The sequence below is a fragment of the Hevea brasiliensis genome, chromosome 1 (genome assembly GCF_030052815.1).
Source record: "Hevea brasiliensis isolate MT/VB/25A 57/8 chromosome 1, ASM3005281v1, whole genome shotgun sequence".
In the NCBI taxonomy this organism is placed as follows: Eukaryota; Viridiplantae; Streptophyta; class Magnoliopsida; order Malpighiales; family Euphorbiaceae; genus Hevea; species Hevea brasiliensis.
Genome location: NC_079493.1, coordinates 87,052,385 through 87,071,657, shown reverse-complemented (window position 1 = coordinate 87,071,657; position 19,273 = coordinate 87,052,385). Strand labels below are relative to the sequence as shown.

General features: G+C 35.7%; 1 protein-coding gene across 3 annotated transcripts in view; it reads right to left on the bottom strand.

The window, feature by feature from the left end:
- Positions 1-526: 526 nt before the first annotated feature.
- LOC131179308 (uncharacterized) overlaps positions 527-19,273 on the bottom strand; it is a 43,248-nt gene continuing 24,501 nt past the window's right edge. For 2 of the 3 annotated variants that reach the window (XM_058145849.1, XM_058145851.1), the window contains exons 7-11: positions 2,964-3,063; positions 2,392-2,593; positions 2,165-2,309; positions 1,095-1,149; positions 527-989 (exon numbers count right to left, since the gene is read on the bottom strand). In XM_058145849.1, coding sequence (XP_058001832.1) covers positions 789-989; positions 1,095-1,149; positions 2,165-2,309; positions 2,392-2,593; positions 2,964-3,063 — 703 coding nt within the window. In that variant the 3' untranslated portion in view covers positions 527-788. Of the gene's footprint in view, positions 990-1,094; positions 1,150-2,164; positions 2,310-2,391; positions 2,594-2,963; positions 3,064-19,273 lie in introns of those variants that run through there. The other variant, XR_009148307.1, reaches the window with a different exon arrangement.

The following is a 19,273-nucleotide window of genomic DNA, read 5'->3' as shown; positions in this document are numbered from 1 at the left end:
CGAAAAAAAATATTATATGATATATTATGTATTAATAAAATTACTTCAAAATTTAAAATATAATTTAAATACTTTTTATAAAAATAATTACATTTCAGAATCAAGAACCGTACCATAATTATATCAAACCAAATTGAAACTAAAGAATCAAAAACCGTATTGAACCGGAACCTAAATAATGAAAAACAAACCATATAAAATTTTGATTCAATTCTGATTTTTAGGCAGGCAGGTCTCGAATCGGAGCTGAAACCGTTTATGGTTCTGTCTTTATGTTTGTCTTTTTCTATCCCATTCCTCTCTTCTTTCTCTTCCCTCTTTTGCCATTGTGGTTGCTAACCGCCACTTACCGCACAATTTCTCTCTTGAACATAATGCTCAATAGTTTTCTAAAATAGTTAAACTATCCTAACTCACTTCTTGTATAATAATAAGAATAATAACAATTCATTTTTGCAAAACAAAAGACGAAAAAAAAAGACTGGTCTGAATGAAAAACAGTAAGCTATGAGATAGAAAGAATGTATTTGTTGCAAAATTTTAAATTTTTTGTCACTTCATTTCAAATCATGTACCATGTTTTTTCTTTTCTTTTAGAGAAAAAAAAAGAAGTTTAACTGAGCTTTGACCTTCTGTACTAAAGAATTTATTGTTAGCTTGCTAAACAAAATTTGAGGGACTAGACCCACCTCATTCGTGGCAGATGCCACTTCTTTTGTGTCTCGCCAAAGGGAACATTAGAATGTGGTCATATTCAATTTTGTAGTCATGCAACCAAAAATCAAGACTCATTTCCCACATGCTGATATCCTCCTTCGTCTGTAGCACTTCAAATCCCCATTAATATCATATTTTGTTTCCATGTTGAAAGTGTTTGAAGCACTGTTGCTATTGTCTTTGTTTTCCTTGTTGAAAGTGGAATCCTCAACTGAGCACTCTAGATTGATTTCACCAGCAAACGGTTCACATTCTAAGTCAACTGGGTTCACCTATTGATGAAAACAAGTGAAAGAGAGAAAAGAAAAATAAAAAAATTAGCCGGGATTAAATGAGTTGCAGAAAAATGCAAGACAAGAATATATCAACGGGGTTACTGGATGAATAGGCCCTGTTCCTTCGCTACCGCTACAGCTATTGCTTCCAGCAACACTAGTTAAATAGAAATTGTCAGTACTTAACAAGCATTATAAGCAAACTCAAGGACCAAAATTCTGAACAAGATAAAAAAGGACAAGACAAAATAAACCAATTTGCTAAGCAATGCAGATAGATATACATATTCCAATCAGACAGGAAGGATTTAAAGTCATGTGGTAGAAGGAAAATGAAGTTACGAGCACCAAGATTTAAGGGTATCAAACTTTCATTGGAGAGCACAAATTAAATGAATAATGCAATGTTTTTCTTTTTTTTTTTTCTTAATTTTTTCTGGCAAACATTTCATCTAAGCCTCATTTAAATAGGTGTGAATTTCTAATGATTTTTTGTAGAAGTAAATTGAGAGTTTAGGTTGAATGTTTTCATTTAAATGAGTTTATCTTTCAACAGATTATTAGGGAAAACTAATTGTATGTGCTTCTGCTAGTTTTCTTTGATTAAGAAGAATAACTTCTGTAAATAATAATGGATAAATTTTCTTTGATTTCTTGTATGTTATGGACCAAAATGTTAGAAATTGTAAATCCTAGATTCAACAGTCTTCACATATTGGAGAATATTCTAGTGAATTAATCTGTCACATGAAAAAGCATGTAGAACTAAGATTACTCTAACAACTTATTGAAGGAATAAAGCATCAGATAATCATTATTAATTGTGTATATGTTTACTATGAATTATCAAACATCTGTCTTTTCTGCAACTGTTTCATAAATAAGTATGCGTATAAAGCCTCTTCCTCTTTAAAATGCACTTCCTTTACATTTATTTTTTTTAGCAAACATCAGAGAATATTGAATTAGTCAAGAGGATTCAGAAATCATCAAGAACAAAAGTGGAGACAACAGGAGGCACATCCTCCAAATCCTTTCTCAGGTTAACTACAAATTTACCATTACTTTTTCCATAAGAGAAAAAAAATTAGATCATTGTATATAGTTTTTATTTTTCTTTTATTTCCTCTGTCAATTTTCTAGATAAAGTAAGTGAGAGAGACAACACATACTTGACTTGTCCTTGTTTGACAATTCCAACCTCAATTTGGTCTGCTTGAACTACGGCAGAGATAACACTAGATCCATCAAGATTAATATTATCACCACTTCCACTGGCATCATCATGTAGCCTAGATTGGACTTCTGCAAGATGGACTACAAGAACATGTCTGACAGTTAGTATGATAGCACCAATAATTTATTTACAGTCAACCAACGTAAGTTATACTAAATAGACCTTTTGATGGCAGTGATTCGGCAGAGGCTCTTAATATCTTGTGGCACATTACAGTATCCTGGAAATCCAAGAAAGTGTAATCTACAAATTGTAATCTCTCAGAGTCTGTCATTTTTGAAAATCCAAATGAACCAGTCCACGTGTTTAACACACTAGAAACAGCAGGCAAAATGAGTCTCTGGACTCCTAATTCCTTGAGTTTCTGAAGGAAAGAACAATGGTAAAGAGCACAGTAAGAAAATTATTCCCCAAAAGAAAAATCAACTATTGGAAACATAATAATCTTTTGAACTTGTCTTTTTCTTTTTAAATATAAACCCAATCCCTCCCAGAGACAAGGCCTTGTCCCTGGGAAACTTATTCATTTCTATTGCTTTGTAACCGGTATTTTAGTATCATCAGATTAATTAGCACACTCGCCTAAAACAAAAATGTCATCTTAATCCTACATGCCAATATAATGGCTATTTAAGCATAGAAGGTTCAAATTTCAGCAAAATTCAATATTGAAGTTTGAGGCAAAAAACGCAAGCTGAATAACACCTTACACGCTCTCATATACAGAAGGTTACCTTTTCCAGCACATTCATTAGAATGCGACACATTCCAAGCCGACGATACTGAAATCTAGTACCAACAAGTGGTATTTCAGCCACCTTCTCTCCATAGACCCTAGATCAAGAAAACAACAGTGATGCAGTCAAGGAAGATTAGATTTAGGAATTATTTTGATTTAATTGTAAATTGTGAAATTAAGATAATTAGTTCAGATTTTCTAGTACAACTAGAAAGTTTAGATTTCTACTTTTCAGGGGTTAAATTACTATTTAGTGTTATGGAAAGTCAATATGTTTTATATAATCCTAATTAGTAGATTTTACATATTCCTATTTAGTGTAGGATTTATATTCCTGTTTGGTGCAGGATTTATATTCCTAAATTGGTAGGATTTATATTCCTAATCTATGTAGCATAGAAACTGAAATGCAGACACCGGAAACGCAAAAACGGACACAGGAAAATAGCAATTTGAAAAATATAGGAAATGAAAACGTGAGGGAAATGCGTAAATATAGAAAAAATAATACATAAATAAAAAAAAATTTATGGAATTAATTTAGAACTAATAAATCTATAATATTGATAATTTACTTATATTTAACTTATCATTGTTAGCATTTTCATTTATTTTTATTGTTAATATTAATAGTATTATTGAATTTAGTTTGCTCTATTATTGAAAAAGAAATTTAAAATTAGTATAAGTAGATAGGAAAATTATTCTAGAACTTGCTATTTTATTATAATCTATTATACTTTATTAAGTATTGAAAATAAAAAGAATAAGAAAAGGAAAGAAATTAAAAAGGAAACAAACTGAGGACCAATCAAAAACAAAGAAAGTACATGGCACCTCCCTTCTCTCTTCTATATCTCCCTCTCCTCATTAAAACTAAATCACCTCACCTACACCGTTGTTGCCTCCAGGTGAGTCATCGTCACCTTATGTGTGCGACACGATGTGACTTTGTTCCTGCATCTTTAACTTAATCGATTTTTTTTTTAAAGAAATGCATATCCTAAGAGGAAACATGTGTGCACCTATAGCATATTCCGGACATGATCTTGACACATCTCTTTGTTGTGTCCCGCCATTTCCATGTCGAAAACGTTTCCAGAACAGGGAAACTTCAGATGCTGCCGTTTACATGCTTCGCAATTCCTAATTAAGTAGAATTATAGGAGATTTGTGCCCCCAGGTGAGTCATCGCCTTCTTCTTCTTCTATGTGTGACGTGATGCGGCTTTTGTCCTGTGTTTTTAACCTAATCATGTTCTTTTTTTCAAAGTGCATTTCCTAAGAGGAAACATGTGTCCACCTATAGCATATTCCGAACATGGCCCCAACATGTTTCTTTGTTGTGTACCACTGTTTCTATGTCAAAAACGTTTTCAGAATGAGGAAACTTCAGACACCACTATTTCCATGCTTCGCCGTTCCCAATTAAATAGAGTAAAAATAGAGTAATTATAGGAAATTTGTATATAAATATGTAATCTTCTATTTTATAAAAGAAAATATAATAAAGGTGTAGTCATTTGTGGTTCTCTTCCCTTTCTTTCTTTCTTTCTTTCTTTCTTTCTTATTGTTTTAGTTCTTAAATTCTTAACATGGTATCAGAGAATGGTTTGTTTCTCATTGATTTTTTCCAGTTTCTAGTTGGTTTTCTCACCAGTTCTTTAAGCTTCCTTGTTGAGAAGCTACTGTCAGAGCTGCCATAGTAATACCAGAATTTCTTCCCTTCTTGTTTTTGCTTTATTTTGCCCTATTTCTTTGCATTGCCTACTGCCACCTTAGGTGACAGACCTAGGGTGAACTACTTGCCTAACCACCTACCTGAACAAGAAGAGGGACTGCTGACGTGCCATCCACCCAACTCCAGTAACCGGAAGGCCTGCAAGTGGCCTACACACGCCTCTTTATGTTTCCAGGACCAATCGATGCGCCACACATCTTCCCATCCTCCGGCCTTCATCCCCAGCATCTACTCACTCTCTATAAGTCAACCCAATGAGCTGCTGTTTGGTTAGTGCTCCCTAAATGGTGCTTTTGGTCTTGTTTGTGGCCGTCAACACTCACACAAGGATTATTTGGCTTTGCTTCAGCTTCTTCATTGTTGTTTGGTAACATTCAAATGGTGATTTAGAGATTTGGGGTTTGTGGTGCTTTTGGCACTCTCTTAAAGTGGCACTTTTATTGCTTTCAGTCCTTAGAAAGCATTTTCCTGACTGTTTGAGAGTTGTCTTGGTTTTGGGGCTTTTCTTTTGGTAGATGCTTTGTGTTTTCTGTTGTGGAAGCTACTGCTAGGTATCGTACCTGTCACTGTGACTACTTGGTGGCACTTTGGTGTTCCTTGGGTCGCTATAACGACTGTTTTAAGGGTGTTTTTGGGTTGGTTTGTGGAAGAAACTAATCTGATTGGAGCAGGTCAGGATTATTCTATGTTTTCTTGGGCCATCAATTTTCTACCTCAATTTCTGCATCCCCTGAGCTGTTATGACTAGTAATGAGAATAAAGGGCTGTTATTGTATGGTGAAGAAAGTAGAATAAGAAGATGCAGTGGGAGGACCAAGATGAGGTAGTTGGAGTAGTCAAATAGGTGTTATAGCTGTTATAGCAGTTGTAGTAGCTGTTTTAATTGGCCGGAACAGTTAGCTAGTAGAATAGATGTTGTATAAATAACTAAAAGAGTTGTATCAGAGGACTATCCAAGAAATATGGAGACTACAGTCAATTTTCATCTCTAATTCTCTCTATTCTCTTCTGTCTAAGTTCTCGTTCTCTCTATATTCCTTCTCCTTCTATTTCTCTTTCCCTTTCTTTCTCCACTTCTCTCTAATTTCTGCTCTTCTCTGGAATTGAGAAACCTACCCCATAACAAGTGGTATCATAGCTTGATTTCAATTGGGCATTGTTTCGAATCTGCTAAGGGGGTTGAACTGATGGCTTGGTGCATGGCAGGCCCTAAATTCCAGGTTCATTTTTCTTGAAACTGCGCTTCTTCTTTTTCTTCTTCCTCTTTCTATTTCTTCTTACTTCTTTCCCTGAAATTTCTTCCCTTTCTTTCCTCTATTTCTTCTTCCTTCTCTCCTTGAAATTTCCTCCCTTTCTCCCCTCTATTTCATCCCTTCTTTACCTTTATTTTCACTTTTCCGTCTTTACAGAACCTTCTTCTTCTTCCTCTTTCTTTCTTGAATCTTGAATCAAATTCTTTCTTCTTCTCTTACTTTCTGATTTTTCTTCTATTCCCTTCTTTAATTTCTCATTTCTAGCATTTGAAGAAACCTATTAAAGCAATATGGGAATGTAGAAGTTAGGGGTTCTGTTTATTGTAAAATTAGCAAATTTAGAGTTTTTATTATTTAAGAATTTTATTAGGTTTAGTATTTTATTTAGGAATTTTATTCTTATTAGGTAGTTTATCTTATTTCTAATTGGGAAAGAATTAGGGTTTTAAAATTCTAATGTGATTAGAATTCCTATTTCTATAAATAGGATCTAGAATTTCTACTATTATTAGCTTTGGACTATAATTATTGTTGAAATTAATAAAATTATTGAGAATTAGTTCTCTCTTTTCCTAAGTCTCAGTTCCTTGTTCCTCTTTGTTCTATATCACCTATTTCTTAAAATTCTAAGAATTTTTGTTATTCCCTCATGTTTTCCTTATCCTTCTATTTTGAGAACCAAAATCTTTTCAAAATTCTAGAAATATCAAGAAAGTTACTAAATTATTTTCTCTCAATTTCTCTCTTTCTTTATGTAACTGTCAAGAACAGATTCTCTTCTTCCCTGTTTTCTATCTCTCTTCTTTTCTTCAGCTGTAACTCTGAATTATTGAGAATTAGTTCTCTCTTTTCATAAGTCTCAGTTTATTGTTCCTCTTTGTTCTATATCACCTATTTCTTAAAATTCTTGGAATTTTTATTATTCCTTCATGTTTTCCTATCCTTGTTTCTCTAGAACCAAATTCTTCTCAAAATTCTAGAGATATCAAGAAAGTTACTAAATTGTTTTCTCTCAATTTCTCTCTTTCTTTCTGTAACTGTCAGGAATAGATTCTCTTCTTCTCTGTTTTCTATCTCTCTTCTTTTCTTCAGCTATAACTCTAATTTGCATAGACCTACAAATGAGATGAATCAAAATGATCTGGAAAGCTAACACATAGACCTACAAATTTGATTTACAGACCTTACTGAAATTTTGAAGGTAAGACCCTTGAATTGGGATTACAAAGTTGATCTGAAAAACCTAGAAACCTGAAAATTCTAAACTTGAGTACTGACCGATTATGGCAAAAATGCCATAATTTTGCCTACAAAGCGCAAATGTAATGATTCAAAACCAAAATCTTCATAAGACCTAGAACTACAACTTTAATGTTTTGACCAAAACTCGTAACCAAATGCAACTTAGGAAATTGCTAAGAGAAATCAGAATTACTAATCTGAAATTCTGCACTGACATATTTTTCGCAAAATTTCGATTCACGCTAAAAAAAATTTGCAGAATTTCAGATCTGCCACGGGAGTAAAAAAAAATTGAATTGCAACAGCAAAAAAAAGAAAAAGAAAAAGGAGGCAGATTTGGTGTGGCACAAATAGGGTTCACTACACACCCTAAATTATTAAATTTTTACCTAGGTTTTTGCTTCTTTACTGTTTCATTTGTTTCAATTTCTAATAATTTAGTATCTTATTCCATTTTCTTTGAATTCTAGAGTCCTTTATCATTCTATCTTTGTATTCGTCTTTCTGTTGCTTGTTTTTATTTCGTGTCTTCAGTCTTATCTTGAATTTCAATTTTGTTGAATATTACAAGTTGGTTACTTTTAGTGAGTTTGGTTAGTTCCTTAAAGAGCTAAAAGGAAAATTAAGTAGTGGAAAAAGGCAAGAGTGTGTGTGCACAAAACAGGATAAAAGCCTAAATTGTGTGAGATACCAGTGGAGTGACATTGATTGAGGGTAAACACGTGAGGGAGTGTTTGTGAGGATATTTGCTAACATTCTTTTGTAGGTTTTCCAATTATGTCACACAAAAATAGTGAAGAAAAGAAATAAGATCAATTGTTCATGATGCAAGCTATTCAACAATAGTATGAGCAACTGACTTTGATGGTTGGAGACATGAAGAATCAAATGGAAAGGCAAGAGGCTAGACTAAATAGGCAAGAAGCTACTATAGGTAACTTGCAGAGGGAGAGGCCTAATGCTAGGAGACAAGCTAGACATAACAAGAATAACCCTCCCCCTAAAGAGCTCAAATATGAGAAGGATGAGGAAGATGAGAATAATGATGATCGGACTTCAATCACAAATGAGGACAGATTTTATCAGAGGAGAGAAAGGCATGAAAGAAGGTCGAGGAGAGATGACAGGGGTAGAGATGGTGTTGATCGAAACATTGGGAGCGTTAAAATGAAAATTCCATCTTTCCAAGGGAAGAATGATCCAGATGTTTACCTTGAGTGGGAAAGCAAAGTTGAGCTAGTCTTTGATTGCCACAACTATTCAGAAGAAAAAAAGGTAAAACTTGCTGCTGTTGAATTTACCGACTATGCTCTTGTATGGTAGAAGTGGTATTAATTGAAGATAAGTTGAGAGAAGGGAGATTAAGGTGGTTTGGTCATGTGAAGCGTAGATATACGGAGGTTCCAATTAGACAAGTAGAGAATATTACGGTAGAGGATGGAAAGAAAAGAAGGGATAGACCTAAACTGACTTGGAGGAGAGTAGTACAATATGACCTAGAAGCATTACACATTTCCGAGGATTTAATCCAAAATCGTTTAGAGTGGAGAAAGAGAATCCATATAGCTGACCTCAAATTTTTGGGATAAAGGCTTAGTTGAGTTGAGTTGAGTTGCTCTTGTATGGTGGGATCAAGTGATTTTAAGCAGGAGAAGAAATAGAGAGAGGTCTATTGATACATGGGATGAGATGAAAGCTATCATGAGAAGAAGATTTGTCCCTAACCATTATTATAGAGAATTGCATCAGAGGCTGCAGAGACTTACACAAGGAACAAAGAGTGTGGAAGAATACCATAAGGAGATGGAGATGGCTATGATTTAGGCAAATGTTGAGGAGGACAGAGAAGTCACAATGGCTCGATTCTTAGGTGGTTTGAATAAAGAAATAGCTGATTTAGTTGAGTTGCAGCATTATGTGGAGCTAGAGGACATGGTGCATATGGCCATGAAAATTGAAAAGCAGCTTAGGAGGAAAGGGATGCTGAGGTATAGGAGTAACACAAGTTTAGTTCCTAAGAGCTCATGAAAATCGAATTGGCCTAAGAAGGAGGATAAGGCTGTTTCTAAGCCTAAACATGAAGAAAGTAAGAGTAAGCATCATGGGGATAACAAAGATAAAGGTATGAACTCTTTCCAATCTCAAAGAAATAGGGATATAAAGTGTTTTAGATGTTTGGGGACAGGTCATATTGCTTCACAATGCCCCAATAAAAAGGCAATGATCTTAAGAGATAATGGAGATACAGAGACTGAGAGTGATGAAGATAGTGATTCTATGCCTCCATTAGAATATGCTACTGATGTGGAGTATGCTGTAGAAGGGAGTGCATTAGTCACTAGGAGAGCATTGAACATACAAGTGAAGGGAGAGGTTGGTGAAGAGGAGCAAAGGGAAAATATATTTCATACTAGATGCCGCATTAAGGATAAAGCATGTAGTATGATAATAGATGGAGGTAGTTGCAGCAATGTAGCTAGTACACTATTGGTTGAGAAATTGAAGTTGCCTACTTTGAAACATCCTAGGCCATACAAGTTACAATGGTTGAATGAATGTGGAGAAGTTAAGGTGACTAAGCAAACATTAGTTGTTTTTTCCATTGGTAGATATCATGATGAGGTTATATGTGATGTAGCGCCCATGCATGCGGGTCATCTGTTGCTTAGTAGACCATGGCAGTTTGATAAGCGAGTGATACATGATGGTTACAGAAATCAATATTCTTTTGAAAAGGATGGCCGAAAGATAACATTGGCTCCATTAACTCCTAGACAAGTATATGAGGATCAAGTGAAGTTGAGAAGATCAATTGAGAAGGAAAACACTCGTGAGGCTGAGAGTAAAAGTGTAGAAAAAGGAGAGGCTGAGAGTTCTAATGAGGAGAAGAGAGTGATTGAGAGTAAAAATAAAGAGAAAAATAGAGGAGTGAAAAGTCATTGAGTGAGACTGGAAAGAGAGTGAATCCAGTGCAAAAGGAGAGCAAAGAGAGAAAAATGAGTTTATTTGCAAAAGAAAGAGATGTTAAAAGTGCATTTTTTGCTAAAAAGCCAATGATTGTACTTATGTACAAGGAGGCTTATTTGAATCTTGTTGAACTTAACAATTCTTTGCCTAGTTCTGCTGTTTCTCTTTTACAAGAGTTTGAAGATGTCTTTCCTGAGGATATGCCTAATGAGTTGCCACCTATTAGAGGGATTGAACATCAGATTGATTTTGTTCCTAGAGTAGTAATTCCTAATCGACCAACTTACAGAAGTAATCCTAAGGACACAAAGGAACTTCAGAGGCAAATTGAGGAGTTATTGGCAAAAGGGTATGTGAGAGAAAGTATGAGTCCATGTGTAGTTTCGGTGCTATTAGTGCTTAAGAAGGATGGTTCTTGAAGGATGTGTGTTGACTGTCGAGCTATCAATAAGATTACGGTAAAATATAGATATCCCATTCCTAAGCTAGATAACATGTTAGATGAATTGCGTGGTGCTTGTGTCTTTTCGAAAATTGATTTGAAAAGTGGATGCCACCAAATTAGAATAAAAGTAGGAGATGAGTGGAAAACTACTTTCAAAACAAAATATGATTTATATGAGTGGTTAGTTATGCCTTTTGGATTGACTAATGCACCTAGTACATTCATGAGATTAATGAACCATGTTTTGCGTGCATTCATTGGCAAGTTTGTAGTAGTATACTTTGATGATATATTAGTGTACAGTAAAAAAATGGAAGTACATATGCGTCATTTGAGGTGTGTGTGTTTGAAGTGCTTAGAAAAGAGAAATTGTATGCTAATCTTAAAAAGTGTACTTTTTGCATAGAAAGAGTTTTGTTTTTGGGTTATGTGATTAGTGCCAAAAGTATTGAGGTGGATGAAGAGAAGGTGAAAGCTATCCATGACTAGCCGATTACTACATCTGTTACTGAGGTACATAATTTACATGGTTTAGCTAGTTTTTATGGAAGGTTTGTTAAGGATTTCAGTACTTTAGCTGCACCTTTGACCGAGATTGTTAAAAAGAATGTTGGCTTTACATGAGGTAAGGAACAAATCGTGCTTTTAACTTAATTAAAGATAAGTTATGTTCTGCCCCATTACTGAGTCTTCCTGATTTCACTAAAATATTTAAAATAGAATGTGATGCTTTTGGGATTGGTATAGGTGCTATTTTGATGCAAGAGAGATATCCTATTGCATATTTTAGTGAAAAACTAAATGGTGCAGCATTGAACTACTCAACGTATGACAAAGAGCTTTATGCCTTGGTGCGAGCATTGGAGACATGGCAGCATTACTTGTGGCCAAAGGAGTTCATGATTCATTCTGACCATTGAGTCATTGAAACACTTGAAGGGGCAAAACAAGCTCAACTGTAGGCATACCAAGTGGGTAGAATTTATTGAGACTTTTTCTTATGTTATCCAGTATAAGCAAGGTAAGGAAAATATAGTTGCTGATGCATTGTCATGTAGGTATGCTCTTATCTCTACTCTTAATGCTAAATTGTTAGGTTTTGAGTATGTGAAAGACTTGTATGCTAAGGATTCCGATTTTGCTGTTGTTTATGATGCATGTGAGAAAACTACTTTTCAAAAGTTTTATAGGCATGATGGGTTTTTATTTTGTGAGAATAAATTATGTGTGCCTAATTGCTCTATGAGGGAGTTACTTATGCGTGAGTCACATAGTGGCGGTCTCATGGGATATTTTGGGGTTACTAAGACTTTGGATACATTGAGAGAACACTTCTTTTGGCCTCATATGAAAAAAGATATGGAGAGAGTGTGTTCTAGGTGTATCACATATAAGAAAGCAAAGTCTAAGGTCTTACCTCAAGGCCTATATACACCTTTGCCTGTACCAAGTGAACCATGGGTTGATTTGTCTATGGACTTTATTTTGGGGTTGCCTAGGTCTAGGGAAGGTAAAGATTATATATTTGTGGTAGTGGACAGATTTTACAAGATGGCACATTTTATTCCTTGCCATAAAACTGATGATACCACAAATATTGCTGATTTATTCTTTAGAGAAGTTGTGAGGTTGCATGGCATTCCTAGGAGCATTGTTAGTGATAGATATGTTAAATTCCTAAGCTACTTTTGGAAAATCTTATGGGGTAAGTTGGGTACTAAGCTGCTATTTTCTACTACGTGTCACCCACAAACTGATGGACAAACTGAAGTAGTTAACAGAACTTTAACAACTCTTTTGCGTGCTATTGTTAAATAGAATTTGAAATCATGAGAAGGATGTATACCATTTGTTGAATTTGCATATAACCGAAGTGTGCATTCTTCTACTGGTTTTTCACCTTTTGAGATTGTTTATGGGTTTAATCCTTACACTCCATTAGATTAGATTCCTTTGCCTATGCATGAGATTTCAAGTTTAGAAGGAAAGAAGAAGGCTGAATTGATTAAAAGGATCCATGAACAAGCTAAACAGCACATTGAGAAGAAGAATAAGAGATATGCAGTTCAAGCTAATAAAGGAAGAAAGCGAGTTACTCTCCAACCAGGAGATTGGGCTTGGGTGCATATGGGAAAGGAAAGATTTTCAATTCAAAGGAAGTCTAAGCTTCATCCTAAAGGAGATGGTCCATTTCAAGTGGTGGCCAAGATTAATGACAATGCTTAGAAGTTGGATCTCTCCGGTGAATACAATGTGAGTGTTACTTTTAATGTTGTTGATCTTTCCCCTTTTGATGTAGGTGAAGATTCGAGGATGAATCCTTTTGAAGAGGGAGGGGATGATGGAAATCAACAAGAACAACAAGATCCTAAGAATGTTCGTGAGATAATTCAAGATGCAATTGCACAAGAAACTACAATCACAAGGACTAGAGTTAAGAAGATGCAAGAGTTGATTGAGGAAGTAGTTGCACAAGAAGCTAATATGGAGATACAACCAATAAATTGGGGTTACAAGAAGATGGGAAGTGGCTTAATTTGCTCCAAGTTTGCATGGGTGATGATCAAAAAATATTTGGATAGAATTGATGGATAGTTATGCAAATTTAGTATCTTTTTTTTTTTTATCTAGGACAAATCTGAATAGTTTTATTTAATTATTTTTTGTCAGATATATGTTTTAGGCCTTATTTATGTGTTTTTGAGTCTTAAGTAGGAGTGCAGCCCACTCCAGGATTTTTATTAGTTTTTAGGGTTTTATCTTATTGTTTTTAGCGTAGAGAATTAGAGTTTCAATAGTATATATAAGACTAACTTAATACTTTTTGAGGAGAACATTACTTTGGATTAAATTAATACAAAAGAGGAATTTTTCTTAAGTTCTTTCTTGAACTAAACTAAACTCTTCAAAAGTGATTAATCTTGTAGGATTTAACAATCTTTACATTCTTGGTTCTTGTTTGATTATAAACTTTGGGTCAAGAATCCTTAATTCTACCTTTAAATTATCTTGGTTTTCAATTCTATACAATTGATAAGTGAAGGTATTCTTTGGTGTCTGAACTTGATTTTGGCTTTCTTGGGATTATAAACCAAACCTGTTCGTGGGTTTCAAGGCATCGTTCTTGAGGTTCGCATCACAAGGTGTCTTGTTCGCATCACTGCCCCTCTTATTGGAAACCTTGGCCGCTGATTGGCCTTCAGTTAAGCTCCAGTGACCGGACGTGCAGTGTGTGGCTCTCACGCGCCGTCCATTATTTTGCGCCTTAGGTCCATGCGTCAGCGCGTGTGGTGTTCTCTGGCAATGTTTGGCGGTCGAACCTTTGCTCTCGGCGTCACCTCAACTTGATGGTTCCATCCCTATAGGTTGTGTTGGGTTTTGAGGCTTCTTTCTTAGTGGTGCTTGAAAACCTTGCTTTTTGGGTTACTGTTTCAAAGGGATCTGCTAATTGGAGGTAGTTTCTTGGGTTAAAGGACAATGGCTGAAGGTGAGAACAAGACTAATGTAGTTTCGATGATGACTAAAATCACCAAAAACTCAACGGCTTGAATTACTTGGAATGGAGCAAGACAATTCGGATTTATTTGCGGAGCATGATAAGAATGATCATCTCACAAATGATCAACCAGATGATGATACCAAGGAAGCTTGGCTGAGGAAAGATGCCCATTTGTTCTTACAGCTTCAGAATTCAATTCATAGTGAGGTAATGAGTCTTATTAATCACTGTGAGTAAGTCAAGGAATTAATGGATTATTTAGAATTTTTTTATATTGGCAAAGGCAATATTTATCGCATATATGATATTTGTAAAGCATTTTATCAACCTAAGGTGGATAAGACTCTTACAACATATTTTATAGAATTTAAACGTATTTATGAAGATTTTAATGTTCTATTACCATTCAGTCTTGATGTAAAGGTGCAATAAGCTCAACGTGAGCAAATGGCGGGTGTAAGTTTTCTTATTTGTTTACCCTCAAAATATAATACTGTTAAATCTATTATTTTCTCCAGTTCTGAGATTTTCTCTCTGCATGATACCTTTAAACGTGTCCTTCATATAGCGGGTACTCAATTTTCACAACCCACTAATGGTGCTTTTATTAGTCGAATTTTGAGCAGACAACAAGGAAATAGAGGAGGATATAGAGGAGGGGTTACTAAAAGAAATAATCAACGTAATGGGGAGGCTAGTTCTAATCAGAACTAGGGAGGAGTCATTTGTTATCATTATTATGAGCCTAGACACACAAAACATAATTGTTTGAAACTTCAAAGGAAAAATCAACGATCACAGGTAGCAAATATGACAGCAGAAGATTCTGTAGTGTCTTCCTCCTCTGAGAAAACTGTCTCAATGTCTGTAGAAAATTTGCATAGTTCTCCTAGTATCAGGCATCTCTAAAGCCTACCAATTCTTCAATCACTGCTATCGCTGAGTCAGGTAGATCCACTATATGCCTTGTGTCCTTATCCAAATAGTTCATTGATTCTACTGCTATAGATCATATGATGGGTAATTCTAATCTTTTATCCGATTTCCAATCTTTTACGGCCCCTTCCACAGTTACTTGAGTTGATGGCTTTACTTCTTGTGTCATGGGTTTTGAAATTGTGAATCCAACATTGTCCATATCTTTTTCACTTGTTTTATGTCTACTTAACTTTTTTAATTTACCTTCTGTTAGTAAACTCACTCGAAACTTAAATTGTTCCTTTTTTTTTCTAACCATTGTTTATTTTAGAATCTTACGATGAAGAAGATTATTGGTAAAGGGCATGAGTTGGGTAGTCTCTACATCCTTGATAGATGTGAAAAGTGATTTCTTACTTGCTCTAGTACCTTAGATATCAAGAACGCCTTTCTTCATGGTAATCTTAAGGAGGAGGTGTATATGGAGTAACCACTAAGATTTGTTACTCAGGAGGAGTTGGGTAAAATTTGCAAACTTCAAAAGTCTCTTTATGGCCTGAAAAAAAGTCCTCAATTTTGGTCTAGGAAATTCAGTGAAGTAATACAAGATTTTGAAATGCAAAAAAAGTAAGGGCAATCATTCAATGTTCTATAGGCAGTCGAAGGCTGGCCTAATTCTACTAGTAGTGTATGTTGATAATATTGCTATCACTGGGAATGACTCTATCGGTATTTTATCCCTTAAACACTTTCTTCAGACTTAATTTCAAACAAAAGACTTGGGCTTACTTAAGTATTTTTTAGGTATTGAAGTTATGAGAAGTAAAAAAGGTATCTTTATGTCTCAGCAGAAGTATGTTCTTGATCTACTAGCAGAAACCGAGAAATTAGATGCTAAGCCTTATAATGCACCAATGAACCCAAATTTGCAACTTTTACCAAACGATGGTAAATTGTTTGAAGATCTAGAAAAGTATAGGAAGTTGGTAGGTAAGTTAAACTATTTTACAGTAACTCATCCTGATGTTGCATGTAACCCCCTTCCCCCCCCCCTTCCCCGGGTTTGTATAGCCTGGTATATTTCACTGTTCCGATGACCGGTGCAGGTCCGAATAATTAAGGGGATTAAAACCACACTTAAGACAACTAGAGAAGCCATAAACACAAATAATTAGTAATTATCAATTAGTTAAGTATTGTTATGGAAAGTCAATCATTATATTATTTCTGTGTATATTCTGTATTCTGTATTCCTATTTAGGATTTCTTATTTATGATTTCTTCCTAATTAGTATAACACAATTATAGGAATCAATTGTATATAAATACCCATGTACAGATTAATTGAAATGAAGGAGAATCATCTCTTTCTACATCTCTTTCTACATGGTATCGTGAGCAGCCATCTAGGGTGACTATTTGTTCTCACCACCCACCAGAGAGACCTTGGCCGACCACTGCTTCGATTCCGATCAACATTGCCACGCCTCAATCCCCTCATTCCACCACTGTGTCTTGTTCGATCCAAGACACCATTAAAGGACTTCCGAGGTTTGGCTCTCGGATCCTATTTCTGTATTTACTTGATTTGTGATTTTGGATTATTTTGTTGTCACAAGACTTTGAATTAGCGTTTGGTTAGTTTCTTTGTCTCAACAAATGGCGCATAATAAGAATGTTATTTCGATGTGATTCCGATGATGACTAAGATCACTAACACAAACTTAATGGTTCAAATTACAGAGTGGAGTAAGATTAGGGTCTATTTGCGTAGCATTGATAAGGATGATCACCTTACTAAAGATCCACCCATCGATGATACACAACAAACTTGGCTAAGGGAGGACGCCGGTTGTTTTTGCGGCTGGAACTCGATTCACGGTGAGGTAATTAGTTTAATTAATCACGTGAATTTGTTAAAGAATTGATGGATTACTTAGATTTTCAGATTCGTAAAGGGAATATCTCCGTATTTATGATGTTTGTAAGGCATTCTACCGTGTCGAGAAAGAGAATAAGTCTCTCACGGCTTATTTTATGGATTTTAAACGTATATGAGGAACTTAATGTATTGTTGCCTTTTAGTTCGATGTGAAAGTTCAAGAGCCCAACGGAGCAATTGGTCATTATGAGTTTTCTTGCAGGCCTTCCTTGAGTATGAGACTGCTAAATCTCGATTCTTTCCATTCCGAGATTTCCTCTTTGCATGAAACATTCACACGGGTCCTTCGCATGCAGAGTACCCAATCTTCACACTGCCAAGAGTGCTCTTATTAGCCGTAATCCAAATGGACAACAGTGGTAATAGAAGAGGAAGTAGAGGAGGAATTACAGCAAATGTAGTAATCAGCGTAATGGAGAGGCTAGTTCTAATCAGACTCAAGAGGAGTCATTTGTTATTATTGTCATGAGCCCGCCATACAAAATATAATTGTCCGCAACTTCAGAGGAAAAATCAAGAATCACAGATGGCAAATATGGCGAGAGGATTCTACGGTATCTTCCTCTGAGAAAAGCTGTTTTGGTATCTGCAGAGGATTTTGCACGCTTTTCCCAAGACGTGCATCTCTAAAGCCTACCGGTTCCCTATCATCGCGATCACGAGTCGAGTAAATCCACTACATGCCTTGTGTCTTCCTCATCCAAATGGGTTATTGATTCCGTGCAAATGCATCACATGACGTAATTCTAGTCTTCTATCCGCTTACCTAATCCCACTTCCTCATCGTTACTTTAGTGATGGTTCTACTTCTTGTGTCATGGGTTCTGAATCGCGAATCCGACTTCGTCAATTTCTTTGTCATCTGCTTTGTGTCTACCAAATTTCTCTTTAATCTACTGCTAGTAAACTTACTCGTACCTTAAATTGTTCTATTTCCTTTTTTCGATCGGTGTTTGTTTCGTGATCTTACGACGGCGATTATTGGTAGAGGACGTGAGTCGTGGTCTCTACATTCCGAAAATCATGTACCGCGGTCACTTGTTTGCTCCAGCATCAGTAACACCTCTTGAAGCTCATTGTAGATTGGGTCATCCTTCTTTGTCTACCATGAAGAAGTTGTGTCCTCGATTCGATCTTTATCAAGATTTAGAATGTGAGTCGTGTCAATTTGCAAAACATCATCGCTTTGCCTTACGTGTTCAGAGTCAATAAACGCTTCATCCCCTTTTGAGTTAGTTCATTCGATGTTTGGGGTCCTTGTTCTCACATTTCTAAACTGGATTTCGTTATTTTGTTACTTTTGTTGATGATTACTCGTGTTACCCGGTTATATTTAATGAAGAATCGTTCGAGTTGTTTTCTATCTTTTGTGCCTTTTGTAATGAAATCAAAACTCAATTTAATATTTACATGCGCATATTAAGAAGTGACAATGCTAAAGAATATTTTTCAAAGATAATTTCAGTCTTACATGACACAAAATGGCATTCTTCATCGATCTTCTGTGTGGATACCCCATCCCAAAATGGCGTGGCGAAAGAAAAATCGGCATCTTCTTGAGGTAACTCGTGCTCTTCTTTTGGATGAAAGTTCCTAAACACTTTTGAGCGGATGCGCTTTCTACGGCATGTTTTTGATCAATCGTATGCCGTCTTACATCCTTAATGGGGATATTCCTTATACCGCTTTGTTCCCTACAAAATCTTTGTTTCCTGTTGAACCCCGTATTTTTGGTTGTACTTGTTTTGTACGTGATGTTCGTCCGCAGATTACTAAATTGGATCCAAAGTCTCTCAAATGTGTCTTCCTTGGGTACTCTGATTCAAAAAGGGTACCTGCTTTCTCCTACTCTTAATCGTTATCTTGTTTCTGCAGATGTCACATTTTTGAGTCCAATCCATTTTTTTCTAAATCATCTGTGTATGAGAGTCAGGTGGAGGAGGATGATATATTAATATATAATGCCCAATCAATGTCTAGTCCTCTCTCACAGCCTGTTTCTTCTGTCTCTAGACCTACTCGGCCTCCGTTGTTCATGTTTATTCCAGAGATTGAGATTACCGACTCAGATCCTCCACCACTACTTCTGGGAGATTCAGACCTCATACCGATCATGATTCTCGATCTAGATTTACCCATTGCTCTTCGTAAAGGTAAACGCTCATGTACTTACCCTATCTCTTCTTTTGTTTCTTATAATCAATTGTTTTCTTGTTCTCGGTGTTTTGTTACTTCTTTAGACTGCTCCTATCCCTAATCATGTTGGTGAGGCACCGTCTTATCTCGGCCGTGTGTCGCT